This window comes from Typopeltis vanoorti, chromosome 17, assembly GCF_054136105.1.
Source record: "Typopeltis vanoorti isolate ZY-2024b chromosome 17, IOZ_Tvanoo_1.0, whole genome shotgun sequence".
Lineage (NCBI taxonomy): Eukaryota > Metazoa > Arthropoda > Arachnida > Uropygi > Thelyphonidae > Typopeltis > Typopeltis vanoorti.
In genome coordinates this window covers 27992471-28017330 of record NC_143565.1, presented here as the reverse complement: position 1 = coordinate 28017330, position 24860 = coordinate 27992471, and the positions used below count along the sequence as shown (strand labels likewise).

Below are 24860 nucleotides of genomic sequence, written 5' to 3'. Positions count from 1 at the left end.
TGAATCTTTATTATGAACAAGAAGCTACTGTCTGAACAGATCTTGGAGAAACTCAGTATTTCACAATAGGTAAAGGGGTGCGAAAAGGATGTATTTTATCTCCGTACCTGTTTAACTTGTACAACGAATACATTTTAAGAATGGCAGAGCTGGAGGAGTCTTCAGTTGGAATTAAAATTGGTGGAAGAAATATTAATAAGAAATATTAATTTGAGGCGTGCAGATGATACCACCTTGCTAGCAGAATGCAAAGAAGATTTGGAGGAACTTATTATGAAAGTTAAAGAAGAAAGTGCTAAATATGGTCTTAAACTTAACCTCAAAAAGACAAAAGTTATGGCAACATGTGAACTTAATGATTTTGAAGTAGATGGGGACAAAATGGAAGCAGTTAACAATTTTGTGCTCCTAGGATTCCGAATTGATAAAGCTGGTTATTGTACTGAAGAAGTTAGAAGATTATTACTCGGAAAGAAAGCAATGACAAATTTAAGCAAGATCTTTAACGATAAAGATATTAGCCTCGCAACAAAAATCAGAATCGTGAAGATTCCCTGTGGTACTGTATGGATGTGAAAGTTGGACCCTGAGAAAGAGTGAAAGAAGGAAGACAGATGCCTTTGAATTATGGGTTTGGAGACATTTACTAAAAATACCATGGAATGCAAAGCAAATCAATAAATCAGTGATAGACAGAATAAAGCCAGATTGTTCCCTCGAAGCTACAATCATCAAGCAAAAATTGTCATACTTCGGACATATTATGCGAGCAAATGACAGTCTGGAGAAGATGATGATGCTTGCTAAAGTTGATGAAAGCAGGAGAAGAGGAAGACCAAGAATTAGATGGGTGGATGGAGTTCAAGAAGCAACTGGAATACACTTGGAAATTCTGAAAGATATGGCCAGGGACAGATACAGGTAGTTGTCTCTTACGACCTATGTGCTTTACGACTGATCGACTTACAACTGTTACTGCATCTTCCACCACGTTTCAGTATGAACTACTGTAACAGATTTTTTTACTACACTCACACGCCCTATTCGTGTGGTCCCCGTAGCCTAATGGGAATGGGTTGTGCGTGTAGCGTCAACCCACTGCCCAGTAATGTGTGTTTGACGCGATTCATGCGTCTCGATCTCTGTTTGCATACATATTACATTCACTATTTTTGGTTCAGTTATAATTTGTGTTACAATTAGCATTTTTAAAACCCCCTAAACATGTCAACCAAGAGGAAAGTGCCTTTGCCTATTCCTAGACCTGTCAAGAAAGCAAGAAAGGCCATTGATTTAGACACAAAATTGAAAGTGATCAAGCATCATGAAGAAGGAAAGAAGGTGAACGCGATCGCACGTGATTTTAAGTTATCTCATTCTACAGTGTCGACGATTTTGAAAGACAAAGAAAGGATTCTTGAAGTTGTTAAAGGTTCGGCACCCATGCGAGCAACAGTGACAATGAAACAATGTACAGGACCCATCCATGAAATGGAAAAATTATTGTTTCTTTGGATAGAAGATCAGATACAGAAGCGAACACCCTTAAGCCTTCTTACAGTGCAGTCGAAGGCTAGATGTCTCTTTCAGACGCTGAAGGAACGTGCCGAAAAAGATTACACTCAGACATTTATAGCAAGTACAGGATGGTTCAAAAGAAGATTCAACCTTCATAAGGTTCGAGTCACTGGAGAATCAGCAAGTGCGGATGTGGAAGGAGCTCAGGAGTTTGTTAAAAGTCTGGATGAAATAATTACGGAAGGAGGGTATCAACCAGAGCAGCTTTTCAACATGGATGAGACTGGATTGTTGTGGGAAAGAATGCCAGAATGCACTTACATTCACCAAGAAGCCAAAAGCATGCCTAGTTTTAAGGCACTTAAAGAGAGGCTGACTTTGCTCCTTGGCAGGAACATTGCAGGTTTTAAACTGAAGCCTTTTTTAATTTATCATTCTGAAAATCCCCGAATGTAAACAAGAATGTAAACAAGCACACACTGCCTGTATACTTCCGTTCAAACCGAAAAGCCTGGATGACTCAAACATTGTTTGAAGACTGGTTTCTAAATTGTTTTGTACCTCAAGTTCGTGAATATTGCTTCGAGAAAGAAATTCCTTTCAAAATTGTATTAATCTTAGATAATGCACCTGGCCATCCACCTCACCTAGACCACCTCCATCCAGATGTAAAAGTTATTTATTTGCCACCAAATACAACTCCACTTATTCAGCCTATGGACCAAGGGGCGATTGCCACATTTAAGGTGCACTATCTTCGAACCACTTTCACCTAAGCTACAGCCGCAACAGACGCCGACCCAGAACTATCTTTGTGAGAGTTTTGGAAACAGTATGATATTTATAAATGCATCAAAAATATTGCGGCCGCTTGGGAGGCTATGACAAAGAAATGCATGAATGGAATTTGGAAAAACTGTGTCCAGCATTTTGTTAATGATGAATTTGATAGCGAACATGAACTTGAAATGGTTATGGAAAATACTGTAACACTGGCAAATGAACTTTCTTTAGACATTAAAGTGGAAGATGTTGAGGAACTGCTAGAACAAGAATCTGGAGAACTTACGAATGAAAAACTTATCGCTTTGGAAGAAGAAAGAATGGCTGAAGAAGAAAGGATGGAAGAAGAGAAAAATGAAGATGAGGAAGAACCAGAAAGAAAATTCACCAGTAGAGGGTTATCTGAAGGTTTTTCTCTACTAAATAAACTTCTTCAACATTTTGAGGAAATGGACCCAAACATCAAATGATTTACAGGGATTGAATAAATGGTACAAGATGCTTTTTGGCCATACCATGAAATTTACGAGCAGAGAAGGAAACAAACAATTCAGACAAAAATCAACATGTTTATGAGAAAAACAACTCCCACTACATCAAGTGGTGGCATTGATGACCCACAGCCAACACGAGTGGTCAGTAAAATATTTCTTATCTATTTTCTGCATATGTTTTGTTTAGTTCTTTAAGATAAAATATTTTTTAGGTTATATACAGTATTTGATATCTTTTTCATAATATTTTTTATTTTTGTAAATAGTAAACCAATTGTGTTGTACACAGTGTCTGATTTACCTAAACTGGTCCGACTTACGTCCAGATCGCTTTACGACCGGTCAGTCGGAACCTAACATGGTCATAAGTCGACGACTACTTGTAGAGAATGTATGTTCATAGGATCACTAGGAGTCAAAAACGACTTGATGGAACCTAACAACAACAAAACAACAAGTGGTCAAAATCAAAATCTTCAAGAAAACTGATATTACTAATAAAATGGATGACATCAAATAGTGTCTATTACTATTCTTAAATAATGAAAAGAGAGCTGTCATCATCTTTCCTGTTTGGACCTAAAAAAAAAGAATGCTGTAAATGTAAATCCAAAAGAATTGAATCAATTAAGACTGAACTGAGATTTCAATTCATACTATATGTACAGATTTAATCATTTGTTTTATGTGAGGTTCTGTAATAAGATGAAATTAAAATATATCTGAATGAGCTGTTTTTTTTTTTTTTTGAATAAATAATCATTAACCAAAACTTTATAAGAAAAAGAGAGAGTAAATGCATACCAAAATAAAGTAACCAACTCACTTTTAACCACCCAAACAGCCACACAGATAAAATATATCAAAAACATATGCTTCACATCCATAGTGTTTCTAGAATATCCAAACTTCAATTGATCCTCACATCCATGCAATTATAGTCAAATGTACACATCAAGACAAGTCGAGTGGTTAAAGCATATATTTTCAGAAAGGCTTGTCTTGATGCGTACATTCAACCATAATCGAATTATACCAACTTTCATCAAAGTTGGTATAATTGTTTAAGTTGTAATAGAAGGCAACTGACAGACATAGACATGGTTTGCATAGCTTAAACCATACAATGAGTGTTCAGTTTATTTGATATGAGAAACATATCCAGTGAGAAACATATCCATTAATCCTCATACGAATTAACTCTTCAGAATTAATGCTCCATCGTGTTGAAAGCAGATTCTAATATGATTCCCATTCAGACAAGCTTGAAACTCACCAAATCAACTTCTTGGTTCTCCTCTTTCATTCTATTTACTTCTGTTCTCTGGAAAAGCCTTCCCCCACTATGACTTCCTCAAAGAATGCAACTTTCAGTTGTTAAAAAAAAAAAAAGGTGAACAGATTCCTCCTTTCTTCTCTTGCCCACACAGCACAAATATACTATAGCTCTTGTGACCCTGCATGTGAGTCAGATATATAAAACATATGATGCTATGTAGCTAAGTGTACATCATCTAACAGTGGCAGCAATTCATCTTACAGAAATTCTAGCTAAAGGTCACAGTAAAATGACTTAAAAAATAAATAATCAATGAACTGATCACAGCAATTATATTCCACATTGACATTGAAGTGATGTTGAAAAGTACTTTGCATGGGGATTACTTTCAGACCATACGTCAGTGGTGAGCTCCGAAAGGATAACGTGCCATGGCACAAAGACAGATTTTTTGGAATGATTCCCAGAGCATGAAGTGACCATCATACTTGACTGGCTTGCTCAATCACTAAAGGCTTCTCACTTAATAGCTATAATCATCCCCTCTAGCCCTCAGGAGCATTAAATCTGAAGTGTTAAAGCTCCTGAGGGAAAAAACTAAATGTTTCACATACCCTTACAAGCAATAACCACCAATGTGATAATTCAAATTCTAGCTCACCATATGAATCTTACATATACATGCATTGCTCTCAGTATACATCACAGATACATGAGGATCAAAACTGCACTCCAGTAATCATAAATGTCTGGTAGGCAATATGAATCTTTCATTTAGTGTTGATCACAACTTTCACCTTCTTAGTTTAAAGTGACCATTTCAATTTTTGGTCAAATTTCTATCTCACAAAATATAAATTTTCTGTAATGGGTCAAACAAGAACAAGGTTTGCTTGTTCCAAACAATACTCTATCAGATAAGATGATAATTTGACTAAAATTTAAAGGAGCAGTCAAAATCAAGAAGTAAACTAATGCAAGCTTCATTATGAACATCTAGCAGGTAATTGTGGATCTCATGCATCCCACCAAGAAAAAGTACAAGAAAACGTGTGATATCATGTATGGTGGAAAGTAATACTTATAAATTAGGACATAAACAGTTTGATCATTATGGATACTAATGAAGCAGGATTTAAATTGAATGAAACATTGAATTTTTTTTCAACATTTCCATAATCATCAATTTCCTGATACATACCCTCAAGGAGTATTCAGGCTACTGTGACAGCACTATATGATTAAGTTTATATTATTATTAATATCCTATCAAAATTTTTCCTCCAAATAAGTCTATTATTTGTCCACACTCTTATTGTCACATGAGGTTTGTCCAGGAAATTCCCAAAATTTTGAATTATTGCGCCCAACAAGCGCTACTAGCTGTGTGCTTCATATGCTGCAATCTAGTGGTAATTGGGAAACAGTCTAGTGAAAACCGCAACATGATACTTCATCATCATCATCAAATTCCTGCCATGTACCCTCAAGGGGTGTACAGGATATGACAGTACTACATGAAAAAATTACATCATTACTAACTTCCTATCTACAATTTTCCTCCAAATCAGTCTGTTACTTGTCAAGACTCCAACATTATCAGATCTTATATTTCTATCGTCTAAGGCACTTTGTACCGTATCAATCCACCTATATCTTGGTCTTCCTCTGGGTCGTTTTCCTGCCAACCTGGCAGAGAACACTTGTTTTGCTAATCTTTCCTCTCCCATTCTATTTAAGTGACCATACCATCTGAGATTAGCTCTGCTAACGCATTCCTGGATGCTGACAATGTCAAGTTCTTTCCTAATATCCTCATTTTTAATATGATATTGCCATTGATGCCATCTGTTCATGCCTCTAATCTTTCTCAGGACTCTCATATCTGCGGTCTCTAGTCTTTGGTCAAGTGTTTTACTTCTGACCCAGCTCTCAGATCCATAAGTTAAAATTGGTTTGAACACAGTTTTGTATACAGCTAATTTAGTGTTCCGACTAATTTCTTTCTTATTCCATATGAATTTATTCAATTGACTTCCCACGATACCAGCTTTGCTGATTCTGTTGTCTATTTCTATATTTAGTTTACCATCTTCAGTAAAAATTGTGCCTAAGTAGCTGAAATGTTTTACTTGTTCCACAGGTTCTCCATTCACAACACAGTTGACATTTTCAATGATTCTGCCTATTTTCATTGTCTTTGTCTTTTTATTGCTGACCTTCATACCATATCTATTACAACAGCTATTCAATTTAGTCAGAGAATCTTGCAGACTTGTAGCGGATTTATTTAGAAGTATAACATCATCCGCATAAAGCAAAGAACTGACATTAACATCTCCAATTTTGATATCAGGTTTAATACCACATTCCTTCATAATGTGATCCATATAGATAATGAATAACAGAGGGGATAATGTACATCCTTGTCTCACACCAGATTTAACATTAAACCATCTTCCTGTACTTCTTTCAATTCTAACTGCTGACTCACAACTCAAATAAAGACTAAGTATTGCTTGATATAATGCCCCATTGACACCATATAACTGCAGCGTATTGAATAGCTTCTCTCTTGGCACCTTGTCATATGCCTTTTCTAAATCGACAAAACTTAAATACAGATCTTTGTTATATTCCCATGCTTTCTCGACTATTTGTCGTAAAGTGAAGATCTGATCCTGACAGCCTCTATTTGGCCTGAATCCAGCTTGTTCTTCACCAAGCTTTTCTTCCACAATTCTTCTCAACCGTTTCTCAAGTATACTTGCATAGATCTTGCCAGGAACACTCAGTAGGGAAATACCTCTGTAATTCTCACATTCAGTTTTATTTCCCTTTTTATATATGGGTACTATGAGAGCTCTACTCCAATCATCGGGAATTCGTCCCTCTGTCCAGGCTTTCTGAATTATGCAGTGCAGCCACTGTAAGACTCTTATACCACCATACTTCAGCATTTCTGGTCGAATATCATCTACTCCTGCTGCCTTTCCACATTTCAAGCCTTTGATGGCTTTTTCTACTTCAAGTATGGATATGTATTCCTGACTGCATGCCTGGTCAGTGTTTTTTATCACTGTGCTGTCATCACTGCTTGTTTCATTTAGCAGTTTTTCAAAGTAATTACTCCATACTTCAAGGATATCTTTTTCTGCTGTTTTCATTTCACCTTTATCATCTCTAATTCCTTTTACAGCACTCTTTCCTCCATTCCTAAGCTTCTTCAACAACCTCCAGAATATTTTGCCACCTTCTTGATATTTATTTTCTATATTCTTGCCAAAGTCCTCCCATGACTTTTGTTTAGCTAGTTTTACACACTGTTTAGCTTTCTTACATTTGTCTCTGTATTCTGTAAGAGTAAAAGCTGACTTATTTGCCAGGAACTTTTGATATGCTTTCTTCTTTTCCTTCACTGCCTCTTTAACATGATACTTTGCTTAGTTATTGTACTATGTCTATATGTGTCAACACATGTTCAGTGTGTCTAGTGATTTTTTGTTGCATTTAAATTGAGCGATTTTCATGACCAACAAATTTGTGTGAAGTTTTGCGTCAAACTGGGAAAATCTTTTGCGGAGACATCGGAAATGTTAAAAGCAGCATTTGGGAATGAGACTTTAGGCCAGACTCAAATGCACTAGTGGTAGAAACATTTCAAAGATGGTCAAACTTCAGTCAATGATAATCCCTGTTCAGGACGACCATCAACATCGAAAATTGATGAAAATGTTGTAAAATTTCGTAAAGCTATCTGTTCTAACTGCTGTTTAATTGTTTATGAGGTAGCTGAAGAAGTAAACATTTCAAAACTTGTCTATTGCAAGATTCTTATATGACATTTTGACATGCATCGCATTGCAGCCAAATTTGCCTTGTCTAAATGATCAAAAACAAATTCAAGTTGATGTGAGCCAAGAGCATTTCAGTCAAACTTATAAGGATGAAAACTTTTTAAGAAACATCATTACCAGGGATGAGACATGGGTTTATGGCTATGATGTCAAAACAAAAGTTCAATCATCACAGTGAGTGTCAAAAAGGTCACTACAACTCAAAAAAGTGAGACAAGTGCGGTCAGAGTGATGATGATGCAAATTTTTTTCGATTCTGAGATCATTGTTCGCCATGAATTTCTTGCACATGGCAAGACAGTGAACAAGGAATATTATTTTGAGATCTTTGTGAGGCTATCAAAAAAAAAAAAAGGCCTGATGCTTGGAGAGTAAACCGATGGATGCTTCATCATGATAATACACCCACACATACATCATCACTAATCCGTCAATTTTTAGTGAAATGAAACAACAGTCATTCCAAAGCCTGCTTACTCACCTGACCTTGTATCAGCAGCCTTTTATTTATTCCCCAAATTGAAATTGATGCTGAAAGGCCAATGTTTTGAGTTGACTGACTCGATAAAGAAAAAATCGCTAGTGGAGCTTCACAGAATCCTGAAAGAAGAGTTCAAAAAATGTTTCAAAGGGTGGAAGAAATGCTGGTAGCAGTTCACCCAGGCAAACTTCATAGCTAACATTTTGTGTTTCTAAGGCACTTCTGATCAATCCAACTAGACCTTGGGCATCATCTGAGTCTTTTTCCTGCCATCTTGGCATTAGACACCTCTTTTGCTAACCTTTCCTCATCCATTCAATTTAAGTGGCCATATCATCTTAGATTAGCTCTGCTCACAGATCCTTGAATGCTAACAATGTTAAGTTCCTTTCTAATATCTTCATTCTTAATATGATTCTGCCATTGATGCCATCTGTTCACTCTAATTTTTCTCAGAACTCTCATATCTGTGGTCTCTAGTCTTTGATCAAGTGCTTTATTTCTACTTCAAATCTCAAATCCATAACTTAAAACTGATTTGAACATTGTCTTGTATACTGCTAGATTGGTGTTTTAACTAATTTCTCTCTTATTTCATATAAATTTATTCAACTGGTTCCCTACCATACCAGCTTTGTTCATTCAGTTGTCTATTTCCAGATTTAACTTGCCATCTTCACTAAAAACTGTGCCTAAATAGTTGAAATATTTCACTTCTTCTATAGGATCTCCATTCAGAATGCAGCTGAAGTTTTTTATGATCCTGCCTATTTTCATAATTTTCATCTTTTTATTGCTGATTTTCACATGCAATTTGTTACACCTGTTATTCAATTTAGTTAGAGAATCCTGGAGATGCACTAGATGTGTTTAGGAGTACAACATCAACTTCATAAGGCAAAGTGCTAAATTTCATATCTCTAATTCTAATCGTCTTCCTCTTTATATTGCTTTTATCCAGCATAGTGCCAGATTTGCCATGATTATGCGACTGTGGGAAACCCTAAAGGTTCCTCATGTCTTGGAACAGAATCAAATCCAGGTCTTTCCAACTAAAGGGCTTCGTCTATACCAACTGAGATACGGAGGCGCCTGATATCTCCAATTCTAACATCAGGTTTAATGCCACTTTCTTTCATAATGCGATTCATATAGATGATATATGAATTGCATCTATGTTATTTAATAATACATTGATTTCTACCATCTATAAATAATACAATTAAAGAAATCTCAAATAATTAAAAAATTCTATTTTAATAAAAATGAATCTCTCAAACATTATGTATTCATTAAAGTGGCTACCTACTCACATTTTTTGACTCATCTTGTGCTAAAGTACGTGCAAGAACTGAAGTCACTGTACTTTTACCAACTCCTCCTTTCCCAGATAACACTAGGATAATGTGTTTAACTGCTGACAGATTTTGTTTTATGTTTCCAAGATCTACAAAACCAAAACTTGTAGTTATTTCCAATACCTTATTATCCAAGTGGGATATGTATCCATAAAAGAATTTAATATTAAAAATATTTCAATGAAATAAAAATTTTTGAACCTCAACACATTATTTCTAAATAATTTCATTCTTTAATTAAAAGCTCTATTAGACATGTTCAGATTTAACCAAGTTTACCTAATTTCATCAGTGAAATGAATTTTATTTCTCTGCTTATGATTTACATACACATTTAAGGTTTCTCTCTCTTGACACAAAGCAAAAACATTTCTATATTACACAAGAACAAAAGTTCACTGGTGATTCTTTCTGCATAATTTAGATAACCTACTTATTAGGTATGGTATATTCCATTACTGCATTCTGACATGCATGTTTACCTAACCAAACATCCATGTGAATCTGGTATCAGCCATCTTACACTTGATATCCATGTTATTTCAATGAATATCAATGGTACTACAATTTCAATGGACACTTCACATCCATATTTTGGTTGGCATATAAACATACGTCAAAGCTAAATGGGTGATTAATGATACATAGTAATATCAAAGTAATACAGTATTACTTTGACTGCAGTCCTAGTCAGCTGAGTTGTTAGCATATCAACTCAAATCAACAGGCTGCAGGTTTGAATCCTACCAGGGACATGGATATATGTGAATGTGTTTAGGCAGGAAATAAATTTCATTCCATGATGCTTGATTGTTGGTTACCTGAAGTTGTTTGAAAAAGTTTCGTGTTTAGTCTCTGTGGCAGGATTTCTAGATTATATATAAAAAATATTAACAATAACAATTAAAAAATACTACTAATAATAATCATAAATTAAAATAATAAATGAAATAAAATCAACACTTTGCCCATCCTCATGTCACTAAATGTACTACTACAGGTCTATAACCTTTCTGTGGATGGACATAATATAAAAATATAACCTTTTTGAAATAGGAACATACATGGATAAAAAAAAAAAGAAAAAAGATGGATAAGTTAAAATTAAATATTTATCAGCAGAATTTCAGTAAAAAAAAATGGAATAACATATCATGCAGCTTAATAGAAAAAATTTTAACAAAGTGGCGCAACAGCTTTAGGTAACAAATGGTGAATAATTCCTAGACGAAAAACTAACTAATTGGAAAGATCAGACCAAAAACTAACTAATTGGAAAGATCAGCAGATTGAAGAAGTACTATTTCTCATAAAGGAGATGAACATTGGTTATCACACCTGTTTATGTTAGAACAATGTAATAAACAGAGGATTCTTTGGAAAAAAATGCAAAAATTCATCATAGGAGTTCAGCATTCCATAAGTTTCCTTATGGGTTTATAAAGAAAGATGTGAAACATTATTAGCATCGCTGTCCTAATTTAAGCAATTCTGTTAGTCTACATTTATTTTCCCTTATGGGGAAATAGTACTCAATGAATCTGCTAACCTTAGGAATTACTGACTGTTTGTTACCTTCCATAAAGCTTTCATAGCACTTCGTTAATTTTTTTTTTTTCTGTTTATTATTATAGTGGATGATGATATAAAGGCTGCGAAGCCTCTTTTACAGGGAAGTATGGCACCATCTCAATTCCTCCAAATTTTATCTGGGCTCGGGACCGGCATAGCTGACGAATCAGGCCAATGACTGGGACTTGAGTATTCCTCACTGTAATCAGTGTGTGTTTTCACAGGGCTGGTTTGCCTGCTTGCAGGAGGAAAACCCTGCTGTCCACGCCCAAGATTGGCTAACATGGCTATGTCTGAGAAAGATCCTTAAGCTCCTCACGTCGGCAACAAGAACTGAATCCAGGACACTTCTTTCCCAGGCATATGGTTGCAAAGTGTATAGCCACTCAGCTAATCACACGGATGATTTTTTTCTGTTAAGTTATGGTATGGTTATTCGATCATTTTGTACTGACAATACCTGTGATATATAAGTGAAAAGTCTATTAATAAATTTTAAAATTTAAGCCAGCCATCTTTTATTCTGTGTAAGAAAATAAACATGCATGCACAGGACTTGAAAACTTCTGTGTTGGCTTACTAGTCTGGTATATATATTTTGCGAGTTAGATGTTGGCATGAGCAAACTGTACCTATGGTCATCTCATCTATCATAGTTGCATGTTCAATTCTATGATGACCTGGTCAATTTATAAGCTTTTGTTAATGCTATGCCTAATTTTTACCCTGTGTAACTACCAGTGCTGAATATGTCAACTACTTACACTGTCCAATCAAAATATAGGGTGTTTCAAAAGGGTGTATACAACTTTGAAGGAGAACAGAGAATAACTCAGAAGACATCCAAAAGCTGAGGGAGTGTCATAATGTAGTAAAGCATATCAATTTTTGGTCACATAACTTTATTACCAAATGACAACAGTACATGGCATGATACATCACACCATTTGAAAATGGTGACGTTCGATGGTGCAGTGCAAGTATGCTGTGTTTTGGTTTGAGGAAACAAAGTCTGCAACATAAGTGCAGAGGAATTTTTGCACACCTCCAACGAACCTCCTAGTAGGTGCATGATCTACATATGGCAAAGAATGTTGAAACAGGCTGTTCTATGTGTCATCCAAGGTCAATGGGAAGGTCGCATGCTTCTGATGCTGTTGTGGAACAAGTCTGTGAAAATTTCCAGAAAAGTGCTGGAAAGTCTGGAATTCCCCATGTGACTGTATGGCATGTTTTACGACAGCATCTACATTTAAGGTCGTACAAATATACCCTTGTACAACATATGAAGAAAGATGGATGATAAGAAGATATGCCAGGATTGCTGTACAGAAATGATCGGAAATGATCAGTAGAATAGAAGAAAAGGAGGACTTTTTGGACACAATCATTTTCAGTGACGAGGGCACTTTTCATATAAGCAGGTAAGTAAACACTCATAAATGCAGAATTTGGGGAAGTGAAAATCCACGTGCTATCGTAGAACATGTTCACAGCATCCCAAAGGCTAACATTTTTTGTGCCATAAGCAAGAAGAAAGTGTATGAACCCTTCTTTTTTTGGAGTCTACTATTACTGGTGGTGTTTATCTGGGCATGCAACAAGGGTACCTAATACTCCAATTAGATGACAATGATGCCCTCCACAACAGACACATTTCCAGATAGATGGAGCACCTTGTTACCTGACAGACATAAGGTTGTACCTCGACACCCATTGGAGATGTTGGAAATAAGAAATCTTGGGGTGATGGTGGATAAGGATCTAAAATTTAGAGGACACACTGTCAAAATACCTCCCAGATGAGTCTTTGACTCCATGAGGTCTTGGGGTAATAATAATAATAATAATAATAATAAAATTGTGAGGACAACAATGAATTCTGGGAATGACGCAGAGGACACTGAGTTGTAAAAGGAGATTCTTGTATAAGGCTCTGATTAGCCACACATGAACTACTGTGCACAGATTTGGTCACCTGGTTTTCAAAAGGACGAAGTGATGTTGGAAAGGGTCCAGAGGCGACTGACTAAGGTAGTTTTGGATCTCTGGAATGTTGAATATGAGGAAAGGTTGAGGAAATGCAATTTACAGAGTCTACTGGATAGGAGGAAAAGATGATATGATAGAGACATACAAGTTGGTAAGGAATTGTTATAGGTTCAATGTTAAAGAGGTTTTTCATAAAACAGTGGGAGATCAGTGGAGAGGAACAAGAGAAACATCCCTGAAAGTTGTATAAGAAGGGTGTGAACAAGGCAGTGAGAAGTAGTAAGGGTAATAATAATAATTATTACCCTTAGTAATAATTATTATTATTATTACTAAAGGTAATAATAATAATAATAATAACTTCAAACCATTCCAAATTTCCTTCAAATTCACTCCACAAATTCACAAATTGAACCTCCTTTGTTTTAACAACTCGGCCATCTTGCTATTCATTATCTCTGCAATCGTCCTCAATTTACTATTGTAAATTGACACTGACAACTTTTCCAACAACACTATTATCCTTTATCTGCTGAAACACACTAACAACATTTTCAACAACACTATTATCCTTTATCTGCTACAACAACTTCCTTAAGTCTCTATCAACATTCTTTTTTTTTTGCTAAGTCATTTGTACCCACAACTACCACAAATTCTGATGCTCATTCTTTCCTTCTCTGCAAACATCAGTTATTTGTTTTTGTGCAATGTACCTGAATCGTCATGAGAAAAATTAATCATTTGAACAATTACAAAAAATGGACAGAATTAATTACATCCTTAAAAAATAAAACTTGTATTGATCATTTGCAACAAACAGTTTTAGATAGTGAAAGGAAACGTTGGTATGAAGTTATAAAAAGAATAATTTTTGTAGTACAGTTTTTAGGCAAACAAAATCTAGCTCTTCGTGGTAAAAGTAATTAACTTTACGATCGCAACAATGGCAATTTTTTAAAATGCATTGAGATTTTAGAAAAGTTATATACATCGGAACACATGTGAAAAGTGATATATATATCCTTTTATATTGGAACACATGCGACGTGAAGCTAATGATCCTGACTTTAAAAATATGGCCTCCTATTTAGGAGCTAAAATTCAAAATGAAATACTCACTTTATTGGCATCAAATATTAAAAATAACGTTTTTATAAAGTGTTTTTTTTTTTATTTGGCAGGGGGGGTATAGGGGCACCGACTAAAGTTTTGCACAGTCATTAGCCTCTATTTACAAGTTGCCCTGTCCTGAAAGTACTTCAGGCACAAACTTTGTTTGCTTACACTTGGATAAAGGATTAAATCAAAAAATATAATTTCTTGGTATCTTTAATTTATATAGTTTATATGGATATACAGTTTCTTATTTACAATGATGGGCATAGTGTAATAAAAGTTTGGACTGTTTTACCTGGATCTGGCTCTTGAAGTTTGGCAGATGTACAGATTCTTTGATTAGGACATCCTTGACAGGCAGCAGCTTTCCCAGCATCAGAACTACTTGTTCCTGGACAACCTAATAAACAGCAAACATAAATGTATAAAAATCAAATTATATAACCAGGATTCCAAAAATACTACTTAATCTGGTAAAAGGTAGGTAGGTGTGTGTGTGTGTATGTGACACCTTTTAAATTTCATCTTTAAATCTTTAATATAATTTATAATAGTCAAATTCAAATTAGGTGTGATAATTTATAAAAGCTGGAATATCTCTTTAATTGTGCCACTAAACCATTGGTTTTTTTTCCCCCCACATCATGCTAACATGCTACTTATGTTCCAGGTGCCTGCTAACCAATTAACAGTCTTCTGAAAAGTAAAGGTTGTTCGTTTCATTCTCTATTCTAACAAAGTACACTACAGCCGAGTTTTGGAGAGAAATTATACAATTTTAATCTACTAATTTCGTATAACTGATGAAATTTCTTTTCATATGAATATCTACTGAAGCATCTAGAAGAAGACTCATCTGAAGTCTTTGATTTCTTGAACTAATTTTTTTTTTAATGATATCAACAATAACAGACACAAATTCTATATATTTCATGTCATTTTGGTTCTATTTAAAAAACAGTCAAATTCAAATTAAATGCAATAATTTGACTATTGGGCCTTTGAAGTGTTTGAAGTCAGTAAATTAGTTTATTGCATTTAGGGTGCATTAGAAAGGCATTTCAGGTATTCAAACATTTTAGAATCCACCTTTCTTTGGAAAGTAGCTAGAGATGTGTTTACAAGGTGATTTCTGGCTGAGTCTATATTACAACTTTTTTTTTTTTTTTGGTGAAAATTGAATGTCTTATGAACACTAGATGTCTCTAAGTTGAAAGGAACTTGAAAATGTAGTAATCTATAGTTTCTGTCAGCAGCCCCAAGTTATTGTTTATATATTACATACTGTCTTTATAACACAACCACTTGAATTCCTTCAATCATTTTCTTTGCAAGCAAATCTTTATTGTTTTCAATTGATGACACAACAGAACTCTTTTCTCCAGTGTTTTTAATACATTCTGGTCTCTTATTTTCACCTTCAGTTTTGCACCATTTCATAAAACTAAAAATGTGTGGTTTGCATTTCATTTATTGCCATAATGAAGAATGAATTTATATAAATTATCCATAAAAATAATTCCACAGGAAGAACAAATGATAAAATTTATGAAAACCAAAAATGGCCAGCATTAGTAATGACTATAATAAATATACCCTCCTGTACACCTCCCCTGAGGTGTACAGGAGGGTATATGTTACGAATTTGATGATGAAGAAGGGGACTTATAAAACTGATGAAAAAGAAATTTTTCAATATATGACAAATAGAAAACTAAGACCATCTGTGGAAGTTGTGTAAGAATGTGGTAAGTAAGGGGTATAGACCAGATTTTTTGCATGGAGAATGGTGAACAAGTGGAATGGATTGCCAGAATTAGTTGTGACTTTTCCTGATAGCGAATGAATTTAAGGAGAAGTATGATAGGTTTTGTGTGTATAATGGTTATTTTGGATCTCCCACGATGAGTATCCAGTCTCCATGGTGATACTGTATAATAATAATAATATCCTCCTCAGTATTTATCAGCCAGCAAAGGTTGGTCGATTGGTAGAGCCTCTGCTACTAATGGCTCGCAAAAAGTTAAGCAACCTCGAGTGCGGTTAGTAGTTGGAAATGATCAATCGTTCGATGCTGTTGGCACACTCTCCCTTGATGAGTCTTTGAACTCCCTGGAGGTATCAAATAATAATAATAATAATCATTCCCCCATAAACATTCTTCATTCTACTGGCCACATATCGAAAAAACTTAGCACTGCACTTTTGCTACCCTTACCAAGTGAGCCACCTTCCTTGCTTGTTCTTTGTAGTCCTCGTGTAACTGATTATTGCCACTCATCTCGTGCTACCTCCAATTGCAATTTTTTCTACCAGATTGCATGCATTACCTCTTCAGGATCCATTTTACACGTACCTTATTTAATCTCCTGACCTTTGGAATACACTTAGTTATTGCCTCTGCCAAATACTTCCTCAATAGAGACAAAGCAGCACCGATTTCCTTCCCATCCAATTCCTCAGTCCATGATATCACTGCAAGCCAGCTCCTGAGTGTGTCATAATCACCTACCTTAAGTTCCATATATAACCCTTTCCTCACAAAAGTCCTAATATGGTTAGCCACTTGGACAGTTGCCAGCCATATTACCCAGCTAGCCTGATATATTTAATACACATTTTCTTTGGTAGAACAAAAACCTATTTATTCTGCTACAATCCTGGCAGAAATTTTTTTTTTTTTTTTTTGAATGGGAGGCAGTGGGTAGAACAAGAGGCCATTGCTGTAAACTATATAAGGAGGATGCAAGCAGAGTTAAGAGTAGGTTCTTTCATGGAAAGTGGTTGATGAATGCTTGAGTGTGTTGTGAATGTAGACACATTGAATCAGTTGAAGGCACAGTTGGATTAGCATTGTGTGTGATAGTGTGTACCTCCCACGATGAGTCTCTGACTCTATGGAGGTCAGATGTTAATAATAATCACCTTCACCATTTTTGAAATGATAAAATAACACTGATATGGTTGTTTAATTATAAAAAAAACTGTTCAAATTACAATTATATTAATGTACACAAACTCAATAAGATTCTGGAGAGACAAGGAAATAGAAAATGTTCTGAAGGAGGCAGCAAGAATAACATCAAGCTGTGAATCATCTGCCATAAGTATAGACTGAAAGAATACAATCTGTAAAACTTTATTTATATATATATATATATATAAATAAAGGAAGGTAATAGAAATTTTGTATTGAAAAATTCATTAACAAAAAAGAAATGGAATGTTGTTTGCAGTGTGCAAAGGAATGCTTCAGAATTGTAGAAATTGTAACACCACTGGTGTCAGAAAGGTGCCAGTGACAGAATATTTTACCAATTATCAAAATTGTCATATAAAAGGTGCTAAGCTACGTATTTACAAAGAGTGCTAAAAACCTAGTTAGTTGTTGGCTTATTGAATAGTTCTTGGAAGTAAGCCAAATGTGGAATTACCTGCCAGCCTGGTTGGCCGAGTAGTTAGCTTATCCGCTCTCCAGCAAAAAGACTGTGGGTTCAAATCCCACTGTGGGCATGGATGTTTGTGATTATCTGTGAAAATACTAGTGCTGGTGGTGGTGATGGGTGGTAGATGTCATTGGTGTAGATGATGTGGTTTGCATTAGTTGGTGGATTTGAGTGGTGGAGGCAGAGAGTTGTAGAGTAGGTGCCCTCCCTTGATGAGTCTTTGGACTCGCTGGAGGTGTCAAATAATAATAATAATCTTCGATAAACCTATTTTCACCCAATATTCATGCAATTTTCTCTATATGCATTAAATTATAAACAATATATCTCTGATAAGAGATTTTGAGTGATGTTTATGGTAAATAGTCTGTACTTTCTGCAATAACAATATGATTTTGTTTTTTTGAAAAACAGAAATATTACGAAACTCAATTTCAGTTTTAATTCACAAACAAATAATAATCTATACCAAATTCAAGAGATAAAGTTAGTAAGCTAGGCATGAAAGTTCAAAGTTTCAATTCCATTTTAGTTTCACTGAAATGGAATTGAGCCCTTGGAACTTAGCATACCATTTTTTTTAAATTTCACTTTCAGTCATGTAAATTATTATTATTATTATCAGACGCCTCCAGGGAGTCCAAGGACTCATCGAGAGAGGGCACCTGCTCCACAACTCTGTCTCACCAACTGACTGTAACTACACCAACACCATCTACCGGCGACCATCGCCACTGGTATTTTCAAAGACAATCACAAACATCCATGCCCAAGGTGGGATTTGAAACCGCAGCCTTTTGGCTGGAGAGCGGATATGCTAACCACTTGGCCAACCAGGCCAGCGAATAATATTATTATCAGGAACTACAGATACCATGCAATACTCTTTTCTGTGACTAGAGAAAAACCACATGATCACTCCACACAGGATGCAGATCTGTTGCAAATAATTCTATACATGGCTCACTTATGCAGAATTATCAGCAAGTTATTTCATTCCTTTGCTATTTTCTGCAATTTTAAAAACTATTCATTATTATTATTATTATTTGATACCTCCATGGAGTCAATAGACTCATCAAGGGAGGGCACCTGCTCTACAGCTCTGTCTCCACCAACTGACCGAAACTACACCAACACCATCTACTGGCGACCACCACCACTGGTATTTTCAAAGACAATCACAAACATCCATGCCCGTGGTGGGATTTGAGCCCGCAGCCCTTTTGCCGGAGAGTGGATATGCTAGCCCTCGGCCAGCCAGGCTGGCTATTTATTTATATTTAATGTTAAACCTTATCTTAATAATAGCTGTTCTCTTGAGTGTCTACTGTCTGTTTGCTGGAAAATCTTCTTAGGGAAATTATCTAATCACCAATAACAATTTGGAAATGGATACAATTATAATGAGTTCCATGAGCCAGCATATCCAGCAGTAATTCTGCAGAATCTGTTTTGTGGACGTGAATAATAAGACTTGATGAATCATCTGCAATTTTCGAGTCTTCATAAAGATTCTACAAGTACCTGAAGGGATTCAAACCTATGTCCTCAAAGAATGCTGGGTGGCCAACCATTCTTTGAGGACACCCACAAACCTAAGCTTATTTTTTAATATTCCCTAAAGTTTGTGTGTGTGTGTGTGTGTGTGTGTGTGTGTGTGTATACACACACACACACACACACACACACACACACACACACACATATATATATATATACACAGCACTTTAGGAAACTTTTCTGCTCCCACATATATATGGGAGAAGAAAAAAAAAAAAAAAAAATACACACACATATATGGGGGAAACTCACAGCTATTAAGCATGATCTCAACAGAACTGTTATTCAATACCATTACCATTATTAATAATAATGGAAGTTCTTCCCACAGATACTTCCTTTATATTCTCTTTTAGAATATATATATTATTTAACTGAAATGTATATGATATACACTTTAATACTTTTAATAATAATAATTTCTGCCGGTACATACTAGAAAGAATGACTTAAACACTGATATAACCAAGAGCGTGTGATCATGTCTCTCGATAGGACAGCAAAACTGTAGAACCTAAATGAATGAATGAATCACTTGTACTTTAATATGGACCATCAGTTCACTGCTGAAATGTTAGGAAAATCAGACGCGCAACAAGGACTCAAACCAGAAATCAATACTTTATTCACAGCTTTATTAAAGGAACTAGTTTACAAAATTGTTATGTTTAATTTATAATAGCCTGTTCATGAAATTCGATTCTTTCGGACATGTGCCGTGATATAAGTTAGAGGGGTAAAACCTAGCGAACGATTGGACACCCTAATTTTGCCAACTTTTAATAGACAGAGCTTGTCTAAAGTTGGCAAACATTAGGGTGTCCAATCGTTCGCTAGGTCTTACCCCTCTAACTTATATCACGGCACATGTCCGAAAGAATCGAATTTCATGAACAGGCTATTATAAATTAAACATAATAATTTTGTAAACTAGTTCCTTTAATAAAGCTGTGAATAAAGTATTGATTTCTGGTTTGAGTCCTTGTTGCGCGTCTCGTAGGTTGTCTATTGAAAGTTGACAAGCATTATGAGATATTCTTCTACAGCTTTAAATGGATAACCTCCATTTCTTACACCTGCTTTTTCCCGCTGGCTATGGACTTCTCTCCTTCCTCTGCCATCAAGAAAGGTCTTAGAAACACTAATACAACAAAATCAAGATATACTATAAAATAAAGGAGCAACTTGTGATCTGTTATCATAATACAGGCAAAATGAAATTTAGAATTATGCGATTTCAATAATTTGAAGCATTCGTATTTTCAATAACATGCGCCAAGCCTTACTTTCAGGTGCATTCACAGGAACATCAGCCATTATAAACAAACGTCGGGACAGACCATTGATACAGACCAAGCAAAATAAAATTTCAAACACGTTTATTTCTAAAAGGGATTACCAGAATAACAACACCTGAGTAGGGATGTTAGCGGATTTATTTATCAAATAAAAACAATCAGACAACAGAGGCGTATTAGAATCGCTCTAATATCTAAATATATTCAAAACATTTGGCGTATTTTAATGAATTACGAAATGCAGTTTTTTTTTTTAATATGTGAGAGGTCGTGTAATTTAGGGCTCGAGTAAAATTACTAATTTTTATCTGTTTTTTCCTCAGAAAATTTGTGTATTAGTGTAGATTTTCGTGTTTTTAGAGTACTTAGTATCTTATCACATTTTTATTGTGATATCGTCAGCATAGCACCCAGGCAACGAACAATGGAGGCAATGACCACGTTGTTCGTCGACGTGAATTTACGGGATATTATTCAGTACCAGTGGCGCACCTGGGGAGGGGGGGACAAAGGGCACTCCCCCCCCAAAAGAAAAAGGGGGGGAAAGAAAAAGAAAACACTCGGAATTTTTCCAAACATCTTTTCCTAATTAAAATTCATTTTTTTATTTATGTTGTGTAGTGTCTTTTATTTCTATACTCCTTATGAATTAGCGGCCGGGCCAGAGGAGATCATGGATATCATGTATTGGTGATCACTGCAGATGCTCTGTCATAGGTTAATAATGTGCACTGTGTATTCTCAAATCGTCTACTCCAAGGTTTCGCAAACTTTTTTTCCCGTGGCCCGGTTATTTTAATACTTCATCTTCGTGACCCATTAAAATTTTTATGGCCAATAAGATAAAATAAAACAGATTTGAATGTTCATAAAGTTTTCATTTATTATTATTATTATAAAGAAGCATTTACTCTTACAAAAATATAAAGAAATTAAACTAAAGCCAAGTGCCGTATTTCCCGGCGTATAGGACGCATCCCCTTTTTTGTACATATTTTTTAGGAAAAAAACTTTATCACTGAATATTATAATGAATTTACAGTATTTCAAATATAAAGTAATAAGTAGGTCTACTTTCAACAAATACCTAATCTAACTACGAAAGAGTAACCACCTTTTGATCGTCAAAACCCAGAAATTCATCTCCAGAGCTAAATGAAGAGACACCTGAAACCTCTTCTAAATCAGAATCTGAGTCCTCATACAACAAATTGTCCTCTGTACCATGCAGTTCATTACTAATTCCACACTTCTTAAATGATTTAACCATTGCCATAGTTTTCACAACTTCCCATGAAGTTTTGACCCATTAACAAACTTGCGAAATGCTAGGTCTCTTCCTTCTTCCTGATGGCGTAACCTCAAAGTCTGAAGACTGCATCTAGCTGTTCCACTTCTTCATAAATCCCTTAAATTGTTTATAAATACAGACATCTAAAGGTTGAAGCTCACTAGTTAGATCCCCTGGAATTACAGCTAACTAAGTTTTCAATTCCTTGAGTTTATTTGTAACATCGTCTGTTCTGTGAGAACGAAACTGATCCTATACTAGCATGGCAGGTTTCTTCAACAGTCCACCAGCGCCTAGACCAAATTTAATCTATCCATAACTTCATTCCTTATCCATCCATCTAGCCTTTTGCGTGAACATGTACAAACACTCCTTTAAGCAGTTTTTCTTTAGGTAGCGTCTTCATTTTAAAAATCAATAGTGGCTGCAATTTTGTCTCATCAGTACAGCAGGATAAAACAACCATGTAATGAGTACAATCGTGCCCAGAAGTTTTATTAGTAACACTTTTATGCCCTTAAATCTACAATTTTGTTTGAGGGCACATCAAAAGTCAGCGGAACCTCGTCCATGTTTCCTATTTGCGCAAGTTCAAAATTTTCTCGTTTCCTTGCGTTAATGACGAATCGATGAAATTCGATCATTTTTTTCTTCATATTCAGTTGTCATCTTTTTTGATATTTTTGTTTTAGTCTGCATAGATAGCTAGTTGCTCTTCATGAATCTTTAACATGAACACCATGATGTTGATCCAGTAAAGTTGGTGATCCCACTGTTGGTGGCTATCGCTTTCGCTTGATGACTAATCATTTTTGTAGACACTGAAACTCCCGCTTTTTTGTGGTCTAAAATCCAAGTATTCAGTTCTGCCTCGAGTTCTGGCCATTTTGCAGTTCCACTTCGTAGGTTATGTTTACTGTGAGTTGCTTTTTTTAAATCCTCTTTTTCATTCCGTCAAGTTCTTATCGTTTTTCTCAATTAGGTGTGGTTAGACCTGACTTTCTGCAGCCCTGTTTCCAGGTTAGGAGACGCAATCACACGTAGCTTGTATGCAATATTGTAAGTTGCCGATGTTTTTCAGCCATAATTTGCCAAGAAATTTAGAGAAAATTTAACAGCAGAAATTTACCTTTCACAACTGTGACAACAATTGGAAAGTTTAAACGAACAGAACACAGCTGTGATCGTCGATGTCAGGGCATGCGCATACCACACTTTGATGCGTACCACATCAAAGTGTGGTACGTGAAAGGTCTTCAGGAGATCGGTGGCAATTTTCGGCTATGCATCATTAAAGCATAGAATAAAATTCAATGTATCCTTGAAGTTTTCGAGATCATAAAATGTTCCTATTGTATCACTAAATAAAGTACAGAGACAACTGCAGGCTGTGCAATATGTTTCTCAACAAACAGTGCAAATAGAGACCAAATGCTGTATGACTCAAGCAAAACCATATGTTGCCAGTGCAAGATATGGTTTTGTTTGAGTGAACGTGTTAAAACGAAGAAAATAGTGAATGTGTTTCAGATATTATATAAGGAATTCTGTTAAAGAGAAATAGCATTTCAACTCTTTTACACAAACTCACTGCAAGTGAGTTTGTGTGAAGGCATCCATGAAGTGAGTGAGTGCGAGAATAACCACTTGAGAAATCTAGTCTCTCATGCAAAAATATTGAATAAGGTAGTTAAATCAGAAACTAATGGTGGGTTGGGGGATAAAGAGATGCTGCAGTTTCTATATACTAATGCCAGAAATATCAAGAACAAGAGAGAGGAGTTTTGGGCATTGGATACTGCATCCTCGCCAAAAGATACAGGCATAGGTGAGACTTGGCCAACAGCAGATAAAAGCAGTTAATTGAGTGTATGCAATGCTCAAGTAGATGAGACCAGTAAATTTTCACTCGGTAGTCTGAAACGGGATATTCAAATAGATAAGACTACTGAGTGTAAGACTAGTGCAAATCATTGGTGTCATGAACTTTAAAAGTATTGATTGCAAGAACCATGTATAAATAAGGGAACTTCCTCACTAGTTAAGAATAGCAGATGAATAATAGATGAAGCAATGAATGTACAAGTATATGAGAGAGGGACCCGCACGGCTTCACATGAAACATAGATAGACAATGAAAGCGAAATTTCATGGGGGGAAAAATAATAATGTGGAGAATTAGAAAAACGATTATACCTAATTAATGAAACAAGTGGGAAAACAAGCTGTAGCATAGCCAATTGAAAAGAGAAAGAAATCACTGCAGAGAGGATAAAATTTTCACTTCCACTGAGCTGCAGATGCCTGTAAACTGAAGTATTCACTTATGCCTGAGAATTCACTGGAGGTCAGTAACTGCTGGCAAATTTAATCTGAAATCGAATTACTGTATTTAAAAATCAGTAGCACTTTTATTTTCTTATATATCGAGAATGCAGAGGCTTTTAAACCTTGATTAGCTTTTGGGGACTGAGTGGGCATTTCAATCTTCAGCAGTAGCCAATCAATCAGAGATAGCTGGCCATGATAATCACTAATTACAAGGTGTAACCAAATAAGAGACTGGCAAACAAATGCTGTTGTCACCAGGTAGCAAACCCAAACAGCATATGTTATTATGAAACAGTGTGGGTTCTACGGTTGATTTTCTTGAGTTGACGGGACAAAAAACCAAGTTTCCCGGAGAAAAAGCCATTTTGACTGTGCGGAGATCGATTAACTCGAGAAACAGTCAATGAAAGGCTTAGAAAAAAATTCCTCCAGTCAACGATCAGAATTGAATGTAAGTCTTTCTTCAGGCGACCTAGCA

At 35.6% G+C, this 24860-nt stretch overlaps 1 protein-coding gene across 1 annotated transcript in view; it reads right to left on the bottom strand.

Moving 5' to 3' along the window:
- The window catches only part of Nubp1 (NUBP iron-sulfur cluster assembly factor 1), a 192854-nt gene extending 171944 nt beyond the window's left edge, over positions 1-20910 (bottom strand). The window contains exons 1-3 of the mRNA XM_090406875.1: positions 20749-20910; positions 14749-14853; positions 9726-9859 (exon numbers count right to left, since the gene is read on the bottom strand). Coding sequence (XP_090263001.1) covers positions 9726-9859; positions 14749-14853; positions 20749-20779 — 270 coding nt within the window. The 5' untranslated portion in view covers positions 20780-20910. The remainder of the gene's footprint in view (positions 1-9725; positions 9860-14748; positions 14854-20748) is intronic.
- Between the last annotated feature and the right edge of the window lie 3950 nt (positions 20911-24860).